The sequence below is a fragment of the Fundulus heteroclitus genome, chromosome 21 (assembly GCF_011125445.2).
Source record: "Fundulus heteroclitus isolate FHET01 chromosome 21, MU-UCD_Fhet_4.1, whole genome shotgun sequence".
NCBI classification, from domain to species: Eukaryota; Metazoa; Chordata; class Actinopteri; order Cyprinodontiformes; family Fundulidae; genus Fundulus; species Fundulus heteroclitus.
In genome coordinates, this window is record NC_046381.1 from 34,541,386 (window position 1) to 34,562,287 (window position 20,902).

Here is a 20,902-nt window from a genome sequence, read left to right on the forward strand (position 1 = left end):
ACTTAAATTATATTGAATCTTTTTGACAAATTGTACAGATGAATAAGCATGCTGAGATATTTGGTTAATTTATCAATAATGTAAACTTACCAGGATTTCTGCAGCTGAAACTAAAACACTTTAGTCTTAAAACCAGTTGATGTGTTAAGATGAGTTGATCAGCAGCAGAATAAACAGCCACCTTCTCTGTGAACAGACGTGTTAATTAGAGAAGTCTCCGTCATTCCTGCTCTGTGAAAGAGGAAGTCAGCTTTTTCTCTTAATTTTAACACGTTATCATATGAGGTATGGTAACACACAGCTCAGAGCCATTTACTGAATATAATTATCACAGATTTTTTCTCATTTCTCAGTTAAATTTAGCTTTGATAGTTATTCAGCTTCATCACAGAAGAGGAACATACCAAACAAAATATTGAAAATACACACAGCAGTCATTTATCGTATGTGGTCGTGTTTTATTTTAAAAACTTGTCGCGGTGAGCTTAATGCAGAACTGATAAACCCGCTTTTTATTTTACTGCAACTTCTCAATTTTCCTTCAGCACTTTGTTTAGCTATCAGTTCACAAAGACAGAATAACACATTGAAGACACCCCTTGATGCACTTTGAGTCGGTGACCTCCCAAATGTGCTCACATCGATTGGATTATTATTATTAGGACGATCCTACTCAACCGTGTTGTTTAACTGAATTATTCATGCAAGCTACCTTTCCATAGTTTTGGGTAGAACCATTTGAGCATCACCTGCAGTCATGGTCGTAGATTGAATAAAAATACTTTCTGTTCACAAAATCTTCCTGAAAGCCCCATTTGCATCTGAAAACTGACTATTGCTGCAAAAGGGACTTTAATGTTGGTCCGTTCAGCTGCATAGTTTGATTAATATTCAACCTGGCTGACAGTACTCAGACCTCCTTAGCTGGTTACTGGTAGGCTTGGTTCAGGGTTGCTGGTCTGGTCAGGATTTCTCTGTCAGCCCTCTCAGAAAAGTCTCCGCTGTCAGGGACCCCAGTGTGGCCCAGTGTGGTCCAGTGTGGTCCAGTGTGGTCCAGCAGCAGCATGGATACGTGAAGCGACCGGTTCCTCATGGTGGCGCTCTCCAAGGCAACAGAGACTCTGAGTGCAATTCTGGTAGGACTGTCCTTAAAGCAGCTGATGGGACTGACTTCATCTGAGTCAAGAAAGATATGTGCACTATTCCTCGCTAATAACAATAATAATAATGATAAAAGTATTATTAATAATATTATTGCTGTTCTTAATAACTGTTAGAGGTACATTTTACAGACAGAGCTGCCATCAGATTCAGGCGGTCCTTCTTCATCTCAGACTGGAAACCAAACTTTTGGTGATTTATTAAAGTAGGTCTGAAATTAGAGGTTTAGCTCATAGCAAAGCAGCTTTAAATGCACTCTACACATTTCACCCATAAGCTTAACTCACAGAGCAAGAATTGGTAAGTTTAACTCAAAGGTTTCTCTTCAAAGGTTTTCCCAGCACTCAAATCAGGACAGATTAAAAATGTCCTTATGAATATTTGTTGATAACAGAAAACCAAAACACTTGATTATATACTGTATCTTTGTGACAAAATGTATAAATGAACACAGATGATGAAATGTTTGATTAATTGATCAGAATTAACAATGTAAACTTACCAGGATTTCTGCAGCTGAAACTAAAACACTTTAGTCTTAAAACCAGTTGATGTGTTAAGATGAGTTGATCAGCAGCAGAATAAACAGCCACCTTCTCTGTGAACACCTTCTCTGTGAACCTTCCTGATCTGTGAAAGAGGAAGTCAGCTCTTTCTCTTAATTTTAACATCATGTTGTCATCATATGAGTTATGGTTTAACATACAGCTTAATATACAGGGGTTGGACAATGAAACTGAAACACCTCTCATTTTAGAGTGGGAGGTTTCATGGCAAAATTGGACCAGCCTGGTGGGCAATCTTCATTAATTGCACGTTGAACCAATAAGAGCAGAGTGTGAAGGTCCAATTGGCAGGGTAAGAGCACAGTTTTGCTTAAAATATTGCAATTCACACAACATTATGGGTGATATACCAGAGTTCAAAAGAGGACAAATTGTTGTTGCACATCTTGCTGGCGCATCTGTGACCAAGACAGTAAGTCTTTGTGATGATTCAAGAGCCACGGTACCCAGGGTAATGTCAGCATACCACCAAGAAGGACGAACCACATCCAACAGGATTAACTGTGGACGCAAGAGGAAGCTGTCTGTAAGGGATGTTCGGATGCTTACCCGGATTGTATCCAAAAAACATAAAACCACGGCTCCCCAAATCACGGCAGAATTAAATGTGCACCTCAACTCTCCTGTTTTCACCAAAACTGTCCGTCGGGAGCTCCACAGGGTCAATATCCACGGCCGGGCTGCTATAGCCAAACCTTTGGTCACTCGTGCCAATGCCAAACGTCGGTTTCAATGGTGCAAGGAGTGAAAATCTTGTATTGTTCTCTGATGAGTCCACCTTTACTGTTTTCCCCACATCCGGGAGAGTTACGGTGTGGAGAAGCCCCAAAGAAGCGTACCACCCAGACTGTTGCATGCCCAGAGTGAAGCATGGGGGTGGATCAGTGATGGTTTGGGCTGCCATATCATGGCATTCCCTTGGCCCCATACTTGTGCTAGATGTGCGCGTCACTGCCAAGGACTACCGAACCATTCTGGAGGACCATGTGCATCCAATGGTTCAAACATTGTATCCTGAAGGAGGTGCCGTGTATCAGGATGACAATGCACCAATACACACAGCAAGACTGGTGAAAGATTGGTTTGATGAACATGAAAGTGAAGCTGAACATCTCCTAAGGCCTGCACAGTCACCAGATCTAAATATTATTGAGCCACTTTGGGGTGTTTTGGAGGAGCGAGTCAGGAAACATTTTCCTCCACCAGCATCACGTTGTGACCTGGCCACTATCCTGGGAGAAGAATGGCTTAAAATCCCTCTGACCACTGTGCAGGACTTGTATATGTCATTCCCAAGACAAATTGACGCTGTATTGGCCGCAAAAGGAGGCCCTACACCATACTAATAAATTATTGTGGTCTAAAACCAGGTGTTTCAGTTTCATTGTCCAACCCCTGTAGTTATAACTAATTATTTTTCATTTCACAGTTATATTTATCCATGATAGTTAATAAGCTTCATCAATGAAGAGGAAAATACCAAACAAAATATTAAAAATAAAGACAGTTTTTATTCATATAATGAGGATATGTTTTATTTAAATTTATGAGGAAAAGAAATCTTGGCCAAAGCAACTTGTCAGGAGCGTTGCTGTTAGTTGCTGAGTCTCCTGCAGAACTGATAAACCTGCTTCCTTCCTTACTTCAACTTCTCAGTTTTTTTTCCAACATTTTGTGCAGCCATCAGTTCACAAAACCAAATTGGGTAAAAAGGTTTTTAAACTTCCTGTTTTCTGCTCCTGATATCTGGAATATAATTTAAAGTGACTTAAAACTGTCATATTTTGACAAGATTGATAAAATAACTATGCAGAATGAAAGCAATAATTTATTCTGTGTCAAATTTTGGCACTTCCAGCTCTAATTTTCCACTCCACATAGCCTATGGCTTAACTTCACCATACATGTTCATTGGTTTAACCATTTAACCTTGTGCATGCCGTAAAAACCAAGAGATTTTGGCTTAAAAATCCTTTTTCAATTACAATAATGTAATCATGCTAATTCCACTTATGTTCATCCATTAAAATAATTATCAATTCAAAAACCTTTAGATGAATAATTAGGGTAGTGTGAAAGAGTAAAGATGGCATTCTTTGGTCATTTAGCCTCACATTGTCTTGACATGACTCTTAGGTGTGCACCTCCTTTTGAAAAATCCTGGATCCGCCCCTGTAGATCACACCCTGATGAAGCCAATAGGACCACGTAATCCGCAAAAAGCAGAGACGCGATCTTAAGACCACCAAAACGGATCCCCTCAACACCTTGGCTGCGCCTAGAAATTCTGTCCATAAAAGTTATTAACAGAATCGGCAACAAAGGGCAACCTTGGCAGAGTCCAACTTTCACAGAAAACAACTCCAACTTACTGCCGGCAATGTTGACCAGACTCTGACATCGATCATACAGGGACTTAACAGCCCTTATTAAGAGGCCCGGTACTCCATACTCCTAGAGAACCCACCACAGGACCCTCGAGGGACACGGTCGAATGCCTTCTCCAGATCCACAAAGCACATGTAGACTGGTTGGGCAAACTCCCATGCCCCCTCCAGGATCCTGCTGAGGGCGTAGAGCTGATCCATTGTTCCACAGCCAGGACAAAAACCACACTGCTCTTCCTCAATCCGAGGTTCAACTATCCGACTGACCCTCCTTTCCAGAACCCCGCGTTAACCAACACAGCCCCACAACATCCAGAGCCTTTAGGTACCCAGGGTGAATCTCATCCACCCCTGGGGCCTTTCTACCTTGCTAGCTTTTTAACCACCTCGGTGACCTCAGCACCAGGCTCTGCTTCCTCAATGGAATACGTGTTGTGGGATTGAGGAGGTATTCAAAGTATTCTGCATACCGACACACGACGTCCCGAGTCGAAGTAAGCAGCACACCACCCCCACTCCCCCTCCTGAGACGCCGGATGGCGGACCAGAATCGAAGCTGTATGGAAGTCTTTCTTCGTGGTCTCTCCAAACTCTACCCACACCCGAGTTTTTACCTCAGCGACCAGCCGAGCCGCCTGCTGCTTGGACTGCCGGTACCTATCAGCTGCTTGGACTGCCGGTACCTATCAACTGCTTCTGCCTTGGCTTGTGTCCCACAGGCCAAGGCAGCCCGATAGGACTCCTTCTTCAGCTTCACAGCTTTCCGTGTTCGAGGGTTGCCACCGCGACATGCACAGACACCTTTCAGCCAGAGCTCTGACTAGCCGCCTTGACAATAGAGGGACGGAACATGGTCCACTCAGACTCGATATCCCCCACCTCCCTCGGAACGTGTTCAAAGTTCTCCCGGAGGTGGGAGTTAAAGCTCCATCTCAAGGGGGACTCTTCCAGACATTGCCACCACAATACGTTGCCTCACGATACGTTTGGGCCAACCAGGTCTGATTGGCGTCCTCCCCCACCATCGGAGCCAACTCACGACCAGGTAGTGGTTTGTGGAGAGCTCCGCCCCTCTCTTCACCTGAGTGTCCAAGACATACAGCCGCAGGTCAGATGAAAAATAAGCCAAAACACCTAAAGAAGGAGGAGTTTACCTGAGCTCTGACCGACCGTCTGTTAATGGATCATCTGCAACACATTCATTATGGGCTTTATTTTTCTGCGTGAGGAATGCAAGGGCTGTCCATGTGAAGTCAGGGAAATACTTGTGTCTCACGGTCATTGTGTGAGAGTTGAGAGCCCTTGGATGAGGCAGACATGCTCCCTTACAGCTTTTTAACTATGTATTAGTTTCTTCCTGTGTCATTTCCTACATTTTCTGATACTGAGAGGAAGTGCTTGGATAAAACAGGAGTAGCGCTGTTGAAATAGTAGGTGGGGCTTTTTCGTCCCTGTTCAGGAGGTAATGAAATAAGGCTAACATTTCTCATGAGCAGAATGCTTTTCACAGATTGGCCAAGGGACGAGGAAAAAGGAGAAGGATCTGATGAAAAGCAGGGTAAAGACGCCTGAAGGAAGAGAATGTTGAGCATTCTCATGCTACTGTGATCTCTTTGTTGACCGAGCTGCAGTGCAAAACAGAGAAGCTGCGAGGTCAGTCAGCTGCTGAAGCACAGCAGGAGCCGTACCCGGGCCTGGCAACCAGGTCCCTGCTGCTAGGTCACCACAGCAGCCACCACACATAGCCACTGTGGCCATCATGACTGACCGCAACACAACAGGCTGGACACCAGAGGGCAGTGCAACCCCACAAAAGGATAAAAAGTCTGAGTCTGTTGAATCCCCCCTGCTCCTCCTTCATGCCCCTGTTCGTGCTCCAGCCCCTGGGAAGCAGCACACAAGACACCACCATGGTCTGCTGCCTATCACAAGTCAAAAAGAGACCAGCTTTAGCCTGGTTCAGAAGGAATTGTTTGACCCAGATAATGATGATGGAACACAGACTCCCTTCCTCCCATCCCAGAGCTGCCAATATCAGGTTGGTTGGAGCGTCTGCTCCAACTGCTACCCCACCTATCTCCATGCTGCGGAAGAAGGTCATCTCACCCATCTTGGAAATGACCACAAGCAGCTGCAGGAGATCTTTGAAGGTCCTGATCTGACTCCACCAGCTGATTCAGTGCATCCAGCGCTGTCAACACTCCTGACCTTCAATCCCCTGGAGGGGGTCAGACTATTATTAACCTGTCTGAACATTTTAGATTTTCTGTCTTTTATCCCAACCAGGGGTTGTTACAATATTTTTAAGTTCCAATGTGGATATGATCCTCAACAGTAAGGAAGGTGAAATTAGTTTTGTTTTTTAATAAAGTGCCAAACAGGAAACCTCAGCACTTCCAAAACAACTCTATCTAGTGCTATGAGTAGTTTGCCTCCCAAAATCAAGATTCTGATTAGCAAAGATCTAGAATTTGTCCAGACTAATTATAAAAAGGAAACATTGAACCCATATTTGACAGAGGCTAAAACTTCAGCATTAGAGCAACTAACTGAGAATGACCAAAAAGTCAGACTTTTTAGAAGCAGTTAAGGTGTTTTTCCAGGCCTCGGGTACAATGGGGTACCAAAGATCCTTCTTGAGGTCCCTCTCAGGCTCAATCCGAATACCCTGATAGAGTAAGGACTCTTTAAGTGCACCAGCGGTCACCATGATAAAATTGGTTCAACCATTTAAAACTAACCTACTGCTAAAAAATTATTTGTCTCGTTTTCAGGGCATGTAGCTGATGTATTTTAAACCAGGGACTTAGAATTAACATTTAAAGACTGGTGTGGTTCAAAGGTAAATGCTAAAAATACGTGTCGCTTTACATTTTCAGAATCATTAACATCTAAAATTGGGTCAAGTAAAGTATTTTAACTATGTAGACATTTACTTACCAAATGATAATATTAAAAACAAGAAAATAAAACAGCTTTGCATCAGGTTGTCATGGTTTAAATAAACTGACTCAGGAATGAGCACAAATACGGAGGCAGAAAAAACTGTTTAAGGGGTTTTATTGAAAAAAAATAATAAAGAGCGGTGATGTCCGCTGGCTGGGTCTCTGGGTACGTGGGCTGAGGAAGGGAAGGAGAGAAGTGAGCAGCAGGCCGGAGATGGTTTGAGAAATGATTGTTGTTGTGATGATTGTCAGAGAAAAACTTACTGGAATGACGGTGAGGCTTGAGCTTCAGCGGGTGTTGTCCAGTGATGTAGATAGGAGGTGCAGAGCCGGTCGTTTCTCTCCAGAGGTGGTGGTGTGAGGGGGGACAGGCAGGCGAGCGCAGGAAGGAGGGCTCCTGTAGGGTGTGGGTCTGAGGTTTACTCTAGTGTCCAGAACAGGAACTCTGAGAGGTCTCAGAAGTGGTTTCCGGAGCTTGAACTGTGGAGACGTGGTTTTGAGCTGGGTATCCAAGTTTCTAGGAGGAAGGAGCAGAACAGGATTAGACTTGGGTACGCACAAGGTATCAAGGCTTGAAACTGGGAACAAGGCTTGCGGTCTGTACCAACGCATGAGTGTTGACGAACTGACGCCCCCCCTCCTGGCTCCAGCTCCTTAAGAAGGTTGGCAATTAACTCCGATGAGGAGCACCTTTCCGTCCAACCCTGCAGAGAAGGAGAGAGAGAGAGAGAGAAAACCCGGCTTGCACCTCGGCCTGGACTATGACAACGGTAACATGCGAACCTCGTCAGTTGAGCTGAAGATACATCAAGCCACTCCATCCATCCATCCATTTTCCAACCCGCTTACTCCCTCATGGGGTCGCGGGGGTTGCTGGTGCCTATCTCCAGCATCCACTGGGCGAGAGGCGGGGTACACCCTGGACAGGTCGCCAGTCTGTCGCAGTACATCAAGCCACTTTTTTCTTAAGAAACAGTGTTGTCAGCAGGTATATTTATCTTTTCTTCCTCTTTTGAAAAGTATCTCCGCCTTCTAATACCACATTTGTTTGTGGGGATGTACAGTAGCGGAGAATGGCCTTTAGTGAAATTATGAAATAGTTACATTTATGCAGAAAAGAACACACCCAAACCACTCCGTCCTCCTGCCACCCACCCCTCCTGCATTCCTCCTATTTCAATTGACCATTGAGATAGGATCTGAACTGGCAAAATAGTGTTTGCTAGTACTGATACAAAATACACACACCTAAGATATTTACTTAAACTGGATGCAACAGTAAACCATGCACTTAATATACCATTTGTCGTGATTTGTCGAGATGAGCCGAACACACACACCACACACGGAGCTTCGTTTTGCGAGTTTATTGAAGGACGGATGGTTTGTGGAGGGAGGAGGTGATACCAGAGTCTATACCAGGATGGAGCAGGTGAGTGATGAATGCAGGAGCCGGGGGACTGGAGAGAGCTCGGGTGCTGCGCTGCAGGAACCAGTAAAGCCTCCAGAGTGGGTGAGAGAACGCAGGGGTTGCCGGAGAATCAGCAGCACAGCAGGGAGAACCCATGTCGGTGCAGGAGAGTTGATGCTCAGACAGACGTGGGAGAATCTCTGACTAAGATGCATCAGATGATTGAAGACGGACCGACGGTCAGGAGCTGACTGGAGAGAGTTTATATAGGGAGGCTTGCAGGTGGAATGAGTCCAGGATGATTGAAGGTTGAACAGGTGTGGATGATTAGGCAAAGTGGAGATGGAGCTGGGAGGGAGAAGGAAGGTACTGAAAAGGCTCAGGGTGCAGCAGGCAGAATTGCAGAATCGTCATTCTGGATAAGCATCAGTATTTGTGGGAATGTTATAGACAATTATCATATCAAAATTATTGTTTAAAATTAGCTAATCCCTTCTACCCGGACAGTTTCAATTATAACCAAAAATATTAACAATTTACCCAAGAAAAAAATGTATTTCGGTCAAGCAAAAAGAGTATTTAACAGCAGAACTCAAGACCCAGATCATTTTATATCCTTTCCTAAACACATAAAGACCCAGTTAAATGGAGGAAAGCTTTTAAGCTTTTAAAATCACCCTGGGTAGACATCATCAAAAATATTTAAATTCCAGAACATAATATGATGTTTACAATCAATATTGACAACTTATACACAAATATTGGTAATGAACAGGGTATAAATGCAGTCTGGAATGTTTTTAAGAAATATCTTGATAGTGGGAGACCAGATAAAGAAATATTGCAATTATTTTACATTAATTTGACTAGAAATGATTTTGAATTCAATATGGATTTTTTTCTTGCAGATAATGGGAACTACCCCAAAAATCAGACTTTTTGGAAGAAGGTGTTGTTCCGGGCCTTGGTTACTATGAGGTACCAAAAATCCTTCTTGAGAAGGTGCTTGAGGTCCCTTTCCAACTCAATCCGAATACCCTGGTAGGGTAAAGACTCTTTAAGAAGGAGATAGGATCATTTCTTTGGGAAAAGCAGCCTGTATGCTTCCTCTCTGCAACGTCCCTTACCGGCACTAAGAACCCTTAAGGTATCCCACAATCCTTTGCGTGACATGAAGTATGAGCACAGCCCCCTCATGGAAATCAATGAAGATATCCAGAGAGAAGAGAGCGTGGACTTTGTAGTTCATTTTCGGAGGGCTGTAGGCCCGGATTTGGCTCGCATCACCCATGACCGTTTCCCTCACGTAATGACGTCGGAGATACAGGCTTTCGAATTCGGCACAGCTAGTCCGAAGTTCCTTTCCTCCCCACTATAGAGTTCTTACTGTTGACCCCATTTAAGGTTAAGGAGCAGGAGCTAGGAGCTTTAATTAAAGGTATTGAGATGGAGTCTCTGAATCCAAATCATCTGATGATACTGTGATAGTTCATTTTGTCATCACCTATTCACCTGCAAATCCAAATTTAAAGGCATACGAAAGCATTTCAAAGAGTTTTTAATTGGTTAGTGAACATCTGAAAGACAGGGAGATCTTGTCATTTTCATGTTATGCTGCATCAAATTGGTCTAAATGGCTGTCGTCCCAAAGGGGAAGCCTCTTCTAAAGATGATGCACAAGAAAGCCAAGCAGACTAAGGACATTAATTACCAAAACCAAGTCCTTCTAGTTCAGGTTAACCAAAACAATATTACAAAACAACCACCAGGGGGAGGTCTAGGACAGTTTCTAAACTATTAATCCAGTGTAATTTACGATGCAGAACAATGAATATTTACCAGTAATGTTGATATAATAGTGGATCTGGAGAGTTCACTAAATGACACCATGTCACTGTAGTCTAGTGGAGCTTTTAAAACCAGGAAAAGACCACACTTAGGCCTATGCCATATCACAATATTATCATTATCAACATTTAAGGCTACATCTAGTCTTAAATCACCATATCAAGACAATATGGTCTCATTTGTATAGTCATTCACATAATTTTAAAAATGCCCATTTGTTTCAGAGTCAGGTTCACAGTCAGTTCTCAAACTTGATTCAACCAGAGGCTCTATTCTTTACCAGAGCCCTTTAGCAGTTCCAGACGATATTTTCAGCCAGTCTGTTGGAGGCCGGGTGATGTGCCGTAGCTCATTTTACCACATTTAGCCATAAAAGTGTCTCAAATCCACTTGATGTGAATGAAGCTCCACTGATTGTCACAACCTCTTTAAATGAGCAAGTTACTCAACACCCCAGTTGTTCAGGCTACACAGGAAGGATTTCATGCTTGGATGTATTAATGAAACCGAAATACAACTGATTACAGTTTTCATGATATAAAATGTTTTCATTTAAACATTTGAAAAATAAAATATGCAAAGCTGGTAACGTTTTACGCTTTAAATATTAAATATCCAGTGTGAGGGTGAAAAATAACACACATTTCCATTTGTAGCAATAATAAACAGCAAGCGAACTCCTAAATAATCTCGTACTATTGTTTAGATAGAAACATTTTACAGGGGGGAAAAATTCTGCTTCAATTCAAAAACCTTTTTATTTTTGCATGTATAGACCTCATTAATAATTTAGTGGTCACTGAGGCACAATGTATGGCGAGGTGATGGAAGGGTGACCTGTCCAGGGTGTATCAAGCCTTTAGCTCGTTGGCCTTTGCAAATAGAAACCACACTTTTGAGATGCTGAACTTGCAGAGTTTGAAAGAGAAAATAGATGACTAGATATCTGTTATAAAAAATCCTCCCACTAACAGAGGTCTTGACATCTTCCTGGCCTCCTTGTGGCTCATGATGCTTTTGTCCCCGTTACAGTGTTGACATACGTTGGCTCTTCTGTTTCCTGTCGAAATGAAACAAAAACTGTATTTGTGTTTCTTAGCAGTGAATTTACTCGGGTTCAAACTGTTTTAGAGACAAACGAGAAACTCTCCCTTTAAAAAATTGGTTTTGGTCCTCAAACTACAACTACCAAATACCACGTTTATCCCTTTATGAGGTGGACAGCTGTAGCTCAGCAGTGAAAGGTAGCCATCTGACAATTAGGTTGTGAGTTAGATTTCAGCTTCTTTGCACCATGTATCAAATTTTCTTTGGGCAAGACTGAACAATAAGTTACCTAATGATGCTGTGTATTGGTGTATGGATGTTGGTAAGTGATGTGACTCTTTAATAGGTTTTAGAAGTCTGTAAGTCTTATAAAAATGCAGAACATTTATCATTTGTGAGAAAGAACTGCGTTTTCATCTGGTGTTTTTCTTTTAACATAAAATCAAATTGAAACACATAATTGAATATGTTTGCAATAAAAACTTGCAAACGTTGTTTTAAATGTTGCCTGAACAGTTTTGCTTTTCCTCTTAGACAGTCTGACTGTGTTAGGTTGCAAACAATGGGCTCTGTCAGCTTACCTTCTTTGGTTTCTTGACGAATCTGAACCGGCTGAATGAAAAATATATTACTTTAAACACAAGTATGTAACTGCAGCTGCAAAGTATCAAAACATAGAAGAGCTTCTCACCACTCAAAGATTGTAATCGTACCGCACATCATTATAATTCCCAGGATCGTCAGTATAATAAGGACCCGGAATACAAACACTTGATCATCTGCAATTAGACAGCCTGTTAAGCTTCTCAGGTATAACAGTGAATTACGAGAAATCTGTATTCACGCTCATTAGAGATGAGTCAAATCTAAAACAATGGTTCATTGCTTTTATTTTTCTTAGGAACCAAATTCTACTGAATTACTTTTTTAATTTTATTAAACAAAAATCTAAACCTTAAACATGAAGAAGCCAATATAAACAACTGAACAGAAGAACATGACCCTACGTGTCACTTAGCAATTTACCTTTACTAATAACAAGGATCACAGATGATGTTCCTTGACCCAGATCATTTGTAGCCACACAGTAATACTCTTCTCCCTCAGTAGCATAGAAGCTGTAAACCTGCCCCACAGATACATTCATGGCTCCATGTTTGCTGTTCCAGAACCAGGTGAAGCTGGCAGGAGGCTTGGCTCTGCTGGAGCAGCTCAGCTCCACCCAGCTACCTGCTGACACCAAACCTGATGGACTGATGGATGCTGAGGTGTCTTTAGGAGCATCTGAGGAAAATGGGACACACATTAACTTTACTGATCAGAAACAGCTGAACCATGACGTGCTGACAGGATCACTTACATGAAACACTGAGAGTCACTTCTGTCTCTGCTGTCTTGCTTCCTCCATTCACAGGATATGTGGCAGAACAGCTGATGTTGTATCCATCATGTGTGTCTGACAGAGTGATGGTCTCCTGGATTTTAGTTGTAAAGGTTCCCTCTGTGTTTTTCTCTGTTTGTCTGTGAGAGTCTTGTTGGAGACTCCAGGTGAGTTCAGGAGGTGAGTGTGGACAGGGAGTCAAAGCTGAGCAGCTGATAGTGACAGACTGATGCTCCTTCAGATCACCAACAGAGATGTTAATGCTGGGACTCCAAGGAGTATCTGGAAAATAATATTAGAGCTACAATTTTAAAGGCAAATCAGATATTCAGTGTATACACTAAAGACTAAACAGTTCTTTAAAATAGCTTAATTGATCCAAGCAAAACCAAAACATAAGCATTATTTCCATTAAATTTACATCAGAGAGGATAGGTGATCTGGTGAATATCAATGCATCACCGTAGATAATTATGCAATAGATGTGATATTTAATTTCCCGATTCAGTCAGATTTCTTTTTTTTTTTTCAATTATTATTTATCAAGCAGCCGGATATTAGATTTTTGGGGATTTTTATATGAAATGTGATCTTTGAAATAACATTAAGCTAATGTTTCAAACATAACATTCAAACATTGTATTTTGCATAGACTGAAAAATGATGTTTTAAAAACTTTTGATCCTTCTAATATCCAATAGAAAAACAACCATTTGTACGTATTCAGCTTATTAATATGTTAATGCAAATGTCCTTACCTTCAACTGTTATTTGAATAGGACCACAATAGGCTATCAATCTCCCATTTCGAATATAAAAGTAGTATCTGTCTGAATAACTTGTGTTTAAACCAGGAAAAAGAGTGGTGCAGTTTTGCTCTGTCATGTTTCCAATCATTTCTAATGGATAGCGGTTCTCTGACCTACTGGGGTCCAAAGAAACTCTGTCTCGATTAGACCCCAAACCCATTTTTACCCAATATCCATTGATAGTACTGTTGCTGTCTAATCTGGACTGATTTATATCATAGGTGCATGGGATTTGCAAACAAGATCCACTCAGAGCTTCAATCTTCATAGGTGTAGTGATGTTGAAGATTCGGTTCATACAACCCTCCAAAGCACCTGTAAAACAGATAAATTATGAACATAATTGGGAGTAAAATGTACCTAGAGAGAAATTTCATTATCCACAAACTCCAGTTCAGCTGCAGCATGTTACACATGGAGGCTTTAAACAATATCAGGATCTAATGTTTCAGACTAGAAATGATTCATGGGACATCTCTGAATGAAAGGAAGTGAACAAACAGCTCACCTGGAAGAAAGAAGACACTCAGTAACATGTTGACTGCCAACACGCTCCAGATTCTGTCCTCCTTCATCTCTCTGACTAGGAGACAGAATCTGGAAGAGAAAACATTGGTTCAACTATTTAAAACTAATCCACTGCTAAAAAATTATTTGTCTCATTTTCAGTGCATATAGCTAATATATTTTAAACCAGGGACTTAGAATTAACATTTAAAACTGGTGTGGTTCAAAGGTAAATGTTAAAAATATGTGTTGCTTTACATGTTCAGAATAATTAACGTTTTAAATTTAGAATTTAAGAGGGTCAAGTAAAGTATTTTAACTATATAAAGTGCAATAAATTAATCATTTGAAAACATTTACTTACCAAATGATTATAATATTAAAACAAGAAAATAAAACAGCTTTGCATCCGGTAACATGTGAACCTGATTAGTTGAGCTGAAGATCCATTGAGCCACATTTCTCTTTAAAAAACAATGCTGACAGCAGGTGTATTTATATTTTCTTCCTCTCTGGAAAAGTATCTCCGCCTTCTAATACCACATTTGTTTGTGGGGATGTACAGTAGCTGAGAATGAAAATGATGAAATAGTTACATCTATGCAGAAAAGAACACGCCCAAACAACTCCGTCCTCCTGCCACCCACCCCTTCTGCATTCCTCCTATTTTAATTGACTATTGAGATAGGATCTGAACTGGCAAAATAGTGTTTGCTAGTACTGATACAAAATACACACACCTAAGCTATTTATTTAAGCTGGATACAACAGTAAACCATGCACTTAATATACCATTGTGGTCAATATTTGTGTATAGCCACAGAAAGCTGTGGAAATTTTTTTAAACAATGATCATCCTGTGTGGTCAAATACAGAGCCTGTCTTTCCCAGATAAATATCTTTCTATATAAATTGTAAATGGCTTGTACTTGTACAACTCTTTATAAAGTCCTACATCCTGTAATGTTCTGGTTTTATTTTTGAGTCATATTCCTCTCCTGCTTTAGGTTCTCTGCTTGCTTTGAGTTTGTGTCCTGTCTGGGGTTTTATTTACTGTTTAGTTTATCTTGTTTTGTCATCTGTCTTAGTCTTAGCTTTATTTTCTGTTTTAGGTTTTTACTTTAGAGTGATTTTGTTTCTCAGTAAGTTTGGTGTGGTTTCTGTCCACTTGTCCTGTTAGCTTTGGTTTCTGGTTTATTTCTTGTTTTGATCTTCTGCACTGATGTCTGGTCTAATTACCCACTCTGCACACCTGCATTACTCCACCCCTGTTGCAATCATCTCTGACTGGTTCCACCTGCTTCCTCCTCCATATAAACAGTTGAGACCAGACATCAGTGCCAGGTCGTCTTGTTGAGTTTATGGGTGAGTCGTCTCCTGCAACATTCTTTGTATGTTTTGCTTTTGGATTTTTGACCCTGTTTTCTCCAGTAACCTGAGCCATCCTGTTCTGCCTGTCCGTCCATATTTTTACCTGTCCTGCTGGAAGGTTTGTTTTTCTGCCATCTTTTGGGTTTGACGGTGTTTGTTTGGCTTTTTCCCTGTTTTTGATTTTTGTTAATAAAAATACTCATCTGAACCTCTGCTGGTCTGGTGGAATTCTGGGTCCCCTAATTCTGATCATTACACATCCCCAAAGCACTTTACACCACAGTCAGTTATTCACACACACATTCACACTCTGACGGTGGTGAGCTACGTTAGCAGCCACAGCTGCCCTGAGACAGACTGATAGAAGTGAGGCCGCCATACATCGGCGTCATCGGGCGACTCTGACCACCACCAGCAGGCAATGCAGGTGAAGTGTCTTGCCCAAGGACACAACGACTGAGACGGTTGGAATGGGGAATCAAACCGGAAACCAGCCGGTTACTGACTTAGACTTAGACTTAGACTTAGACAACTTTAGTTGTCATATTGTATGCACAGAGTGCGTACAGAACGAAATTTCGTTGCATACAGCTTGTAAATTGCAGTAAAAATTAAATTGCAGTATAAGGTGCAGCAGTGATTTAAAAGTAAACAATTTGAATGTAGACAATGCAGGAGAAGTCACAGCGTACAGGTGAGTATTTTTAAAACCATTTGTATGTGCAGAATTGATTGTGCAAGGGCATTTGTGCAAGAATACAGCTTGTAATTTACAGTAGATTAAAAATACAGTATAAGGTGCAGCACTGAAAAACAAATGAAATGTAAACAATGCATTTGTTTATGGACGACCTCCCTCCGTCTTGCACCACCATCGGCCAATAGTAGCTTGTAAAAACAAATTAGTCTTGAAACTACACGTTCACACTTAGTTGGTAAAAAAGCACAACCTTTTTTTCATTGTCTGGCATTAAATCAGACTAAATGTTTCATCTTACATGTATCTATGTGCTAACTGTAAGATAAATGAGAGAGAGTTTTTTTTATTTCCAATGACTTTCAGTCTAATGAATAAAGACACAAACATTTATTTGAATTTCATTTCAAATGTATCAACTCTGCAATATGTCAGGACTTTTGATTGTCTTCACATCCATGCGTTGAGTTGTGTCTTGTATTTGACTCTTCTGTTGACATTACGGTGTTCATAAATATATATTTTGTTGCAAAATACTGTTTTTCTATGTTTTGTTCTGCCTAATTAGCTGTTTTGGATTTTATACTAATTGTTTAAATGATTTTTTTATTCATGTTTAAATACTAAACATAAATACAGTTCTGGTATAAACCACAACTAAATTTCCAGAGAAGAAAACGCAACAGCTGTAACCACTGTCAGGACCCAGCAGATTTCACAAAATACCTTTCTGTTTATTTATTTATTAATAATAATAATAATAATAATAATAATACATTTTATTTCAAGCGCCTTTCAAAACACTCAAGGTCACTGTACATGTAAAAACAATAAATGGTAAAAGCAGTCGTCATTAGTTAAACTGTACAATGGAAAGGCTTTGTCAAAGTAAATTTAAACATCCATCCATCCACTTTAAACATCCTTAGTTGCTTTATCATTAAAACAAAGTAATTGGCATTTCATTTTTCATTTTCATCTGTAATCTATCTGAGCTAAAGCCACGACCATAACAGGATTAGTTAAACCTTGCTTAAGCCAGGTGCTCTACTTAAACACGGCATTGTTATATCTGAGCTCAGCTGAATAACTGTGACAAACAAATGGAGACAAAATGAGGTGGCAGCATTTTCAGAAAGTGGTTTTCCTTTACTGAATAAAAATAGTAATATGTTTTATCAGTTTCCAGTAATGGTTTATTGCATAGGTGTGTGGAAACATATAGGGTGCAAAAACCCAGACAAAGGCAAAACCGAAAATCAGAGGTGGCCATCAAACATAGGAGCCAGCCAGAAGAGAAGACAGGGGACACCTTTGTAGAGCAGGAGAACACTGGCCCACGTCCATCTAGTGTCACTAACAGTACAATGAAAAAGAAAACTAAACAGATCCCCTTGTGGTGGGGTTGTTACAGTATTCTTAAAACCAATTAAAACTCTGATCATGCCTGGTCAAGCTCTGCATTCTTTTATCCATAATTAGTAATAATTGGGTTACAAAGCTGACTGGTCGTGGTTTCCTACTGTCACACAATAGTCATCTTTTGGCTCTTGTCTCTCATAGTAAACAGAATCCTTAATTTCAATTGTTCATTGTGTGACTCTTTTGTTCCTACTTTGTTGTATGGTTCCTGAGTTTCCGATTTTCGGGAAAGTACCTATACATGTACTTTTAGGTCAGTCTCCTTTATGTTTGCATTTAGGCTCTATTTCACGATTGACTAAGATCCTTTATTTTATTCATAAATGAATAAAAATGTTTGTACAAAAAATGTATTACAATTGTTGACGTCTCCCCAGAGCACCATTGAATCCATCACTTGTGCCAGATGATGTCCCAAATGCAACAAATCAGCCCAACAACATAACCAAGCCTCCTCCGTGTTTCACAGTAGTGACCAATATTCTTTTCTTGGTATGCTTCAGTTTTTTCATCTGTGAACATAGAGCTGATATCCCTTGCCAAAAAGCTCTGGTTTAGTCTTAATATCTTCAAAGGAATTTCTCCAAAGAGCTTTGTGGCTTTAAAATATCCATTGTGGCAAATGTTAATTATAGGACACACCATTTTCAATGTTTTGTTTTTTTTAGGTATACCACCCTTCTTGTCCAGGCCTGTGTTGTGAAATCAGCTAAGAGGGACCGTGGATGTCGGACTGGTGGCTGAGAAGCTGCGGGCTCGCTCTCTGGGGAACTGCCCCATCACAGCGGTGGGCCCACTGTGTAAAGTCTGCCCGGAATAATCGTTCTCTTTTTGCCCGCTGCTAGCAGCAGCACAGGCGAGACCAGCCAAATGGGCGCAGGCTAGAATTGACACTAAGTACAACCTGCCTTCTTCAACATCTTAACCTAAGCAGCCAAATGCCATGGAAGCGTTGGTAACCTTTCCTTCGGATCTCTATGTCGCCCATCTGCAAACTGCGCTGAGGCCCTCCCAGGAAACCTAAGAACACATCTCTGCCACGCAGACATCCACATGCTACGGCCTCCACAGCCCAAGTGCACCATCGGACCCTGTGTCGAACTCATCCCAGGCCAGGATTCACATGACTGAAACAAGCCACTTGCTCATCGCCCCGAACTAGCTTCCCCCTGGAGCAACTTCTTGGTCACCATATGGCTTTCTGATAGTTCTGCGGTCCTGGCGGTAGATGCCGCCACATCTGTTCATATCTCCTCATCACGCCCGGTGCTGGGGTTCTATTTAGGCTCAAAAAGGACTCCCAAAACACTCTCTGGATGGACGCTTGGAGAATATAGCCTTATTTTATCATGTTTAACTGGATTTTGGTCTTTTTGGTAGGCATATAACGTGGCTATATACCTTTAACTGAGAGCACAGTGTCAGCTCTCTCTCCACTTGTAAATAATAAGAAAAAAAACAGAAGAAGAACAGAAAGAAGAGGAAGAGTTTTCTTTGTCAATGTTTGTATTTAAAACAGGTTGATGTACATGTGGTCAAATCCTTACTGGCTTCGCTGAGAACAATGTACCCTATGTTTGACAGTGAAGAGCAGAAACGTGCATCACTTCCCTTCGCAGTTGAACAGAATGTTTCAACAACAGTAAACCAGGGCTTTCCTCACATTTGAGGCAAATGCGTCGCACCAAAGCAGACGCTTTCCACAGTGGGGACCTGGCCCTGTGTAAGCAGACTCAAAACTAGCTGACAATGGAAATCAAGCTAGCAAAAACACATTTTAGTGAGAGAATAAAAAAATAGTGTCTCCACAAATTACACTTCTTTAGCATGGTGGAGCCTGAAATCCATAAAAACTACAGAAGCCCTTCTCCACATACTGTGATGACATCCTGGCTAACTAAGGATCTTTTTTTGTAGGTTTTATCGTCAAACTTTCACACTTCACTCCCGTATAAAGGCCCCCCCAAACCCCCAACAACAACTATTCAATCCCTTCCTCTCCACCTCTGCCTGTACCTAAGATCAAAGTAGAGGATGTCAACAGGGCCTTCAATTCAACTCCAAATTCATATTCATTAATACTTTATTAATACCACAGGGAAATAAAGCGCGAGAGTGGGAAGAAAGCTGTGGGTCATGACAGAGTCTTCCCCCCTCTGTCAAAAACTTGCGCCGATCAACTGAGCCATATTTTCGTGAACATATTTAACAAGTCTCTAAAACTCGGCGAAGTTTCCACCAACTTAAAACGCTCTACTGTCAGAAAGAGCAATAAAAATCACAGGAAACAGACAATCACAGGAATAAATTACTATAGAACTATTGCTTTGATGTCTATAGTCATGAAATCCATTGAGTGCCTGGTGCTGAGATCATCTGAAAGACATAACAGGCCCCCTGCTGGACCCCCAGCAGTTTGCTTACAGGACAAACTGGTCAGCAAAGGATTCTCTCAACCTGGGTCTACATTTCATGGCGTATGACTGCTCTTCTCCTGCTCAAGAACAATAAACACCGGCGCACCCCAGGAATGTGTCCTCTCCACTATCCTCTTCTCTCTGTACACAAATTACTGCACATCTGCTGACCCATCTGTGAAACTCCTGACGTTTGCAGACAACACCACAGTCACTGGGCCAGTCCAGGGCGAAGATTAGTCTGGACTTCAGGAGAACCCGCCACGCTCTACCCTCCTCACTGTCCTCAACAACACCGGGACTACTGTGGATCCTTTCTGGTTCCTAGGAACCACCCTTTCTCGGGACCTGACATGGTCCTCACACACTGACACTATCCGAAAGAAGGCCCAGCAGAGTCTGTCTTCCTGCTGTGCCTTCTTTTTAAATATCTTTTCTATTAAGCATTTGCTTAATTTTTATTTATTTTTTTATTAAAACAATGACCTGTTATGTGTCTTCCTGTTGGAAATTCCCTCAAACGTCTGTTATTCATAGTCACAAAGATGTTCCTCACTGTTATCAATTACTTCCTTAGAATACATAATTTTGGTTGTCCGCTTTCCTGTGTCACATTTTTGCCTTGTCATCATTTCTCCTTTGTCTCTTTAAATTGCTTTTTAACCAAGTTCTTGCTTGGTTTAGTTAACGATGGGTCTGTTTGCACACAGAAATAAGGCTGTTGTTTAAAAAACTTTGTTGGAGAATAATATTTGTTGCTCTCAAGAGAAACAAGTAGGACAGACCGCAGCGTCCGTCAACCATTGTTGTCTGAGTTAAGGGGGACATAATCATGCACTAATAAAAACTTTCAAATACTTGTTAAATGTATTTTGTCGTACTACTGTGATTTACTGATTTTCAGGCATATACATAATCTCATCCCATTTGATT

The 20,902-nt window shown here is 41.2% G+C and overlaps 1 protein-coding gene across 1 annotated transcript in view; it reads right to left on the reverse strand.

Moving 5' to 3' along the window:
* LOC118556789 (B-cell receptor CD22-like) overlaps nt 1–14,585 on the reverse strand; it is a 33,506-nt gene extending 18,921 nt beyond the window's left edge. The window contains exons 1-3 of the mRNA XM_036125119.1: nt 14,427–14,585; nt 14,064–14,152; nt 13,505–13,870 (exon numbers count right to left, since the gene is read on the reverse strand). Of these exons, the coding sequence (XP_035981012.1) occupies nt 13,505–13,870; nt 14,064–14,130 (433 nt within the window). The 5' untranslated portion in view covers nt 14,131–14,152; nt 14,427–14,585. The remainder of the gene's footprint in view (nt 1–13,504; nt 13,871–14,063; nt 14,153–14,426) is intronic.
* Between the last annotated feature and the right edge of the window lie 6,317 nt (nt 14,586–20,902).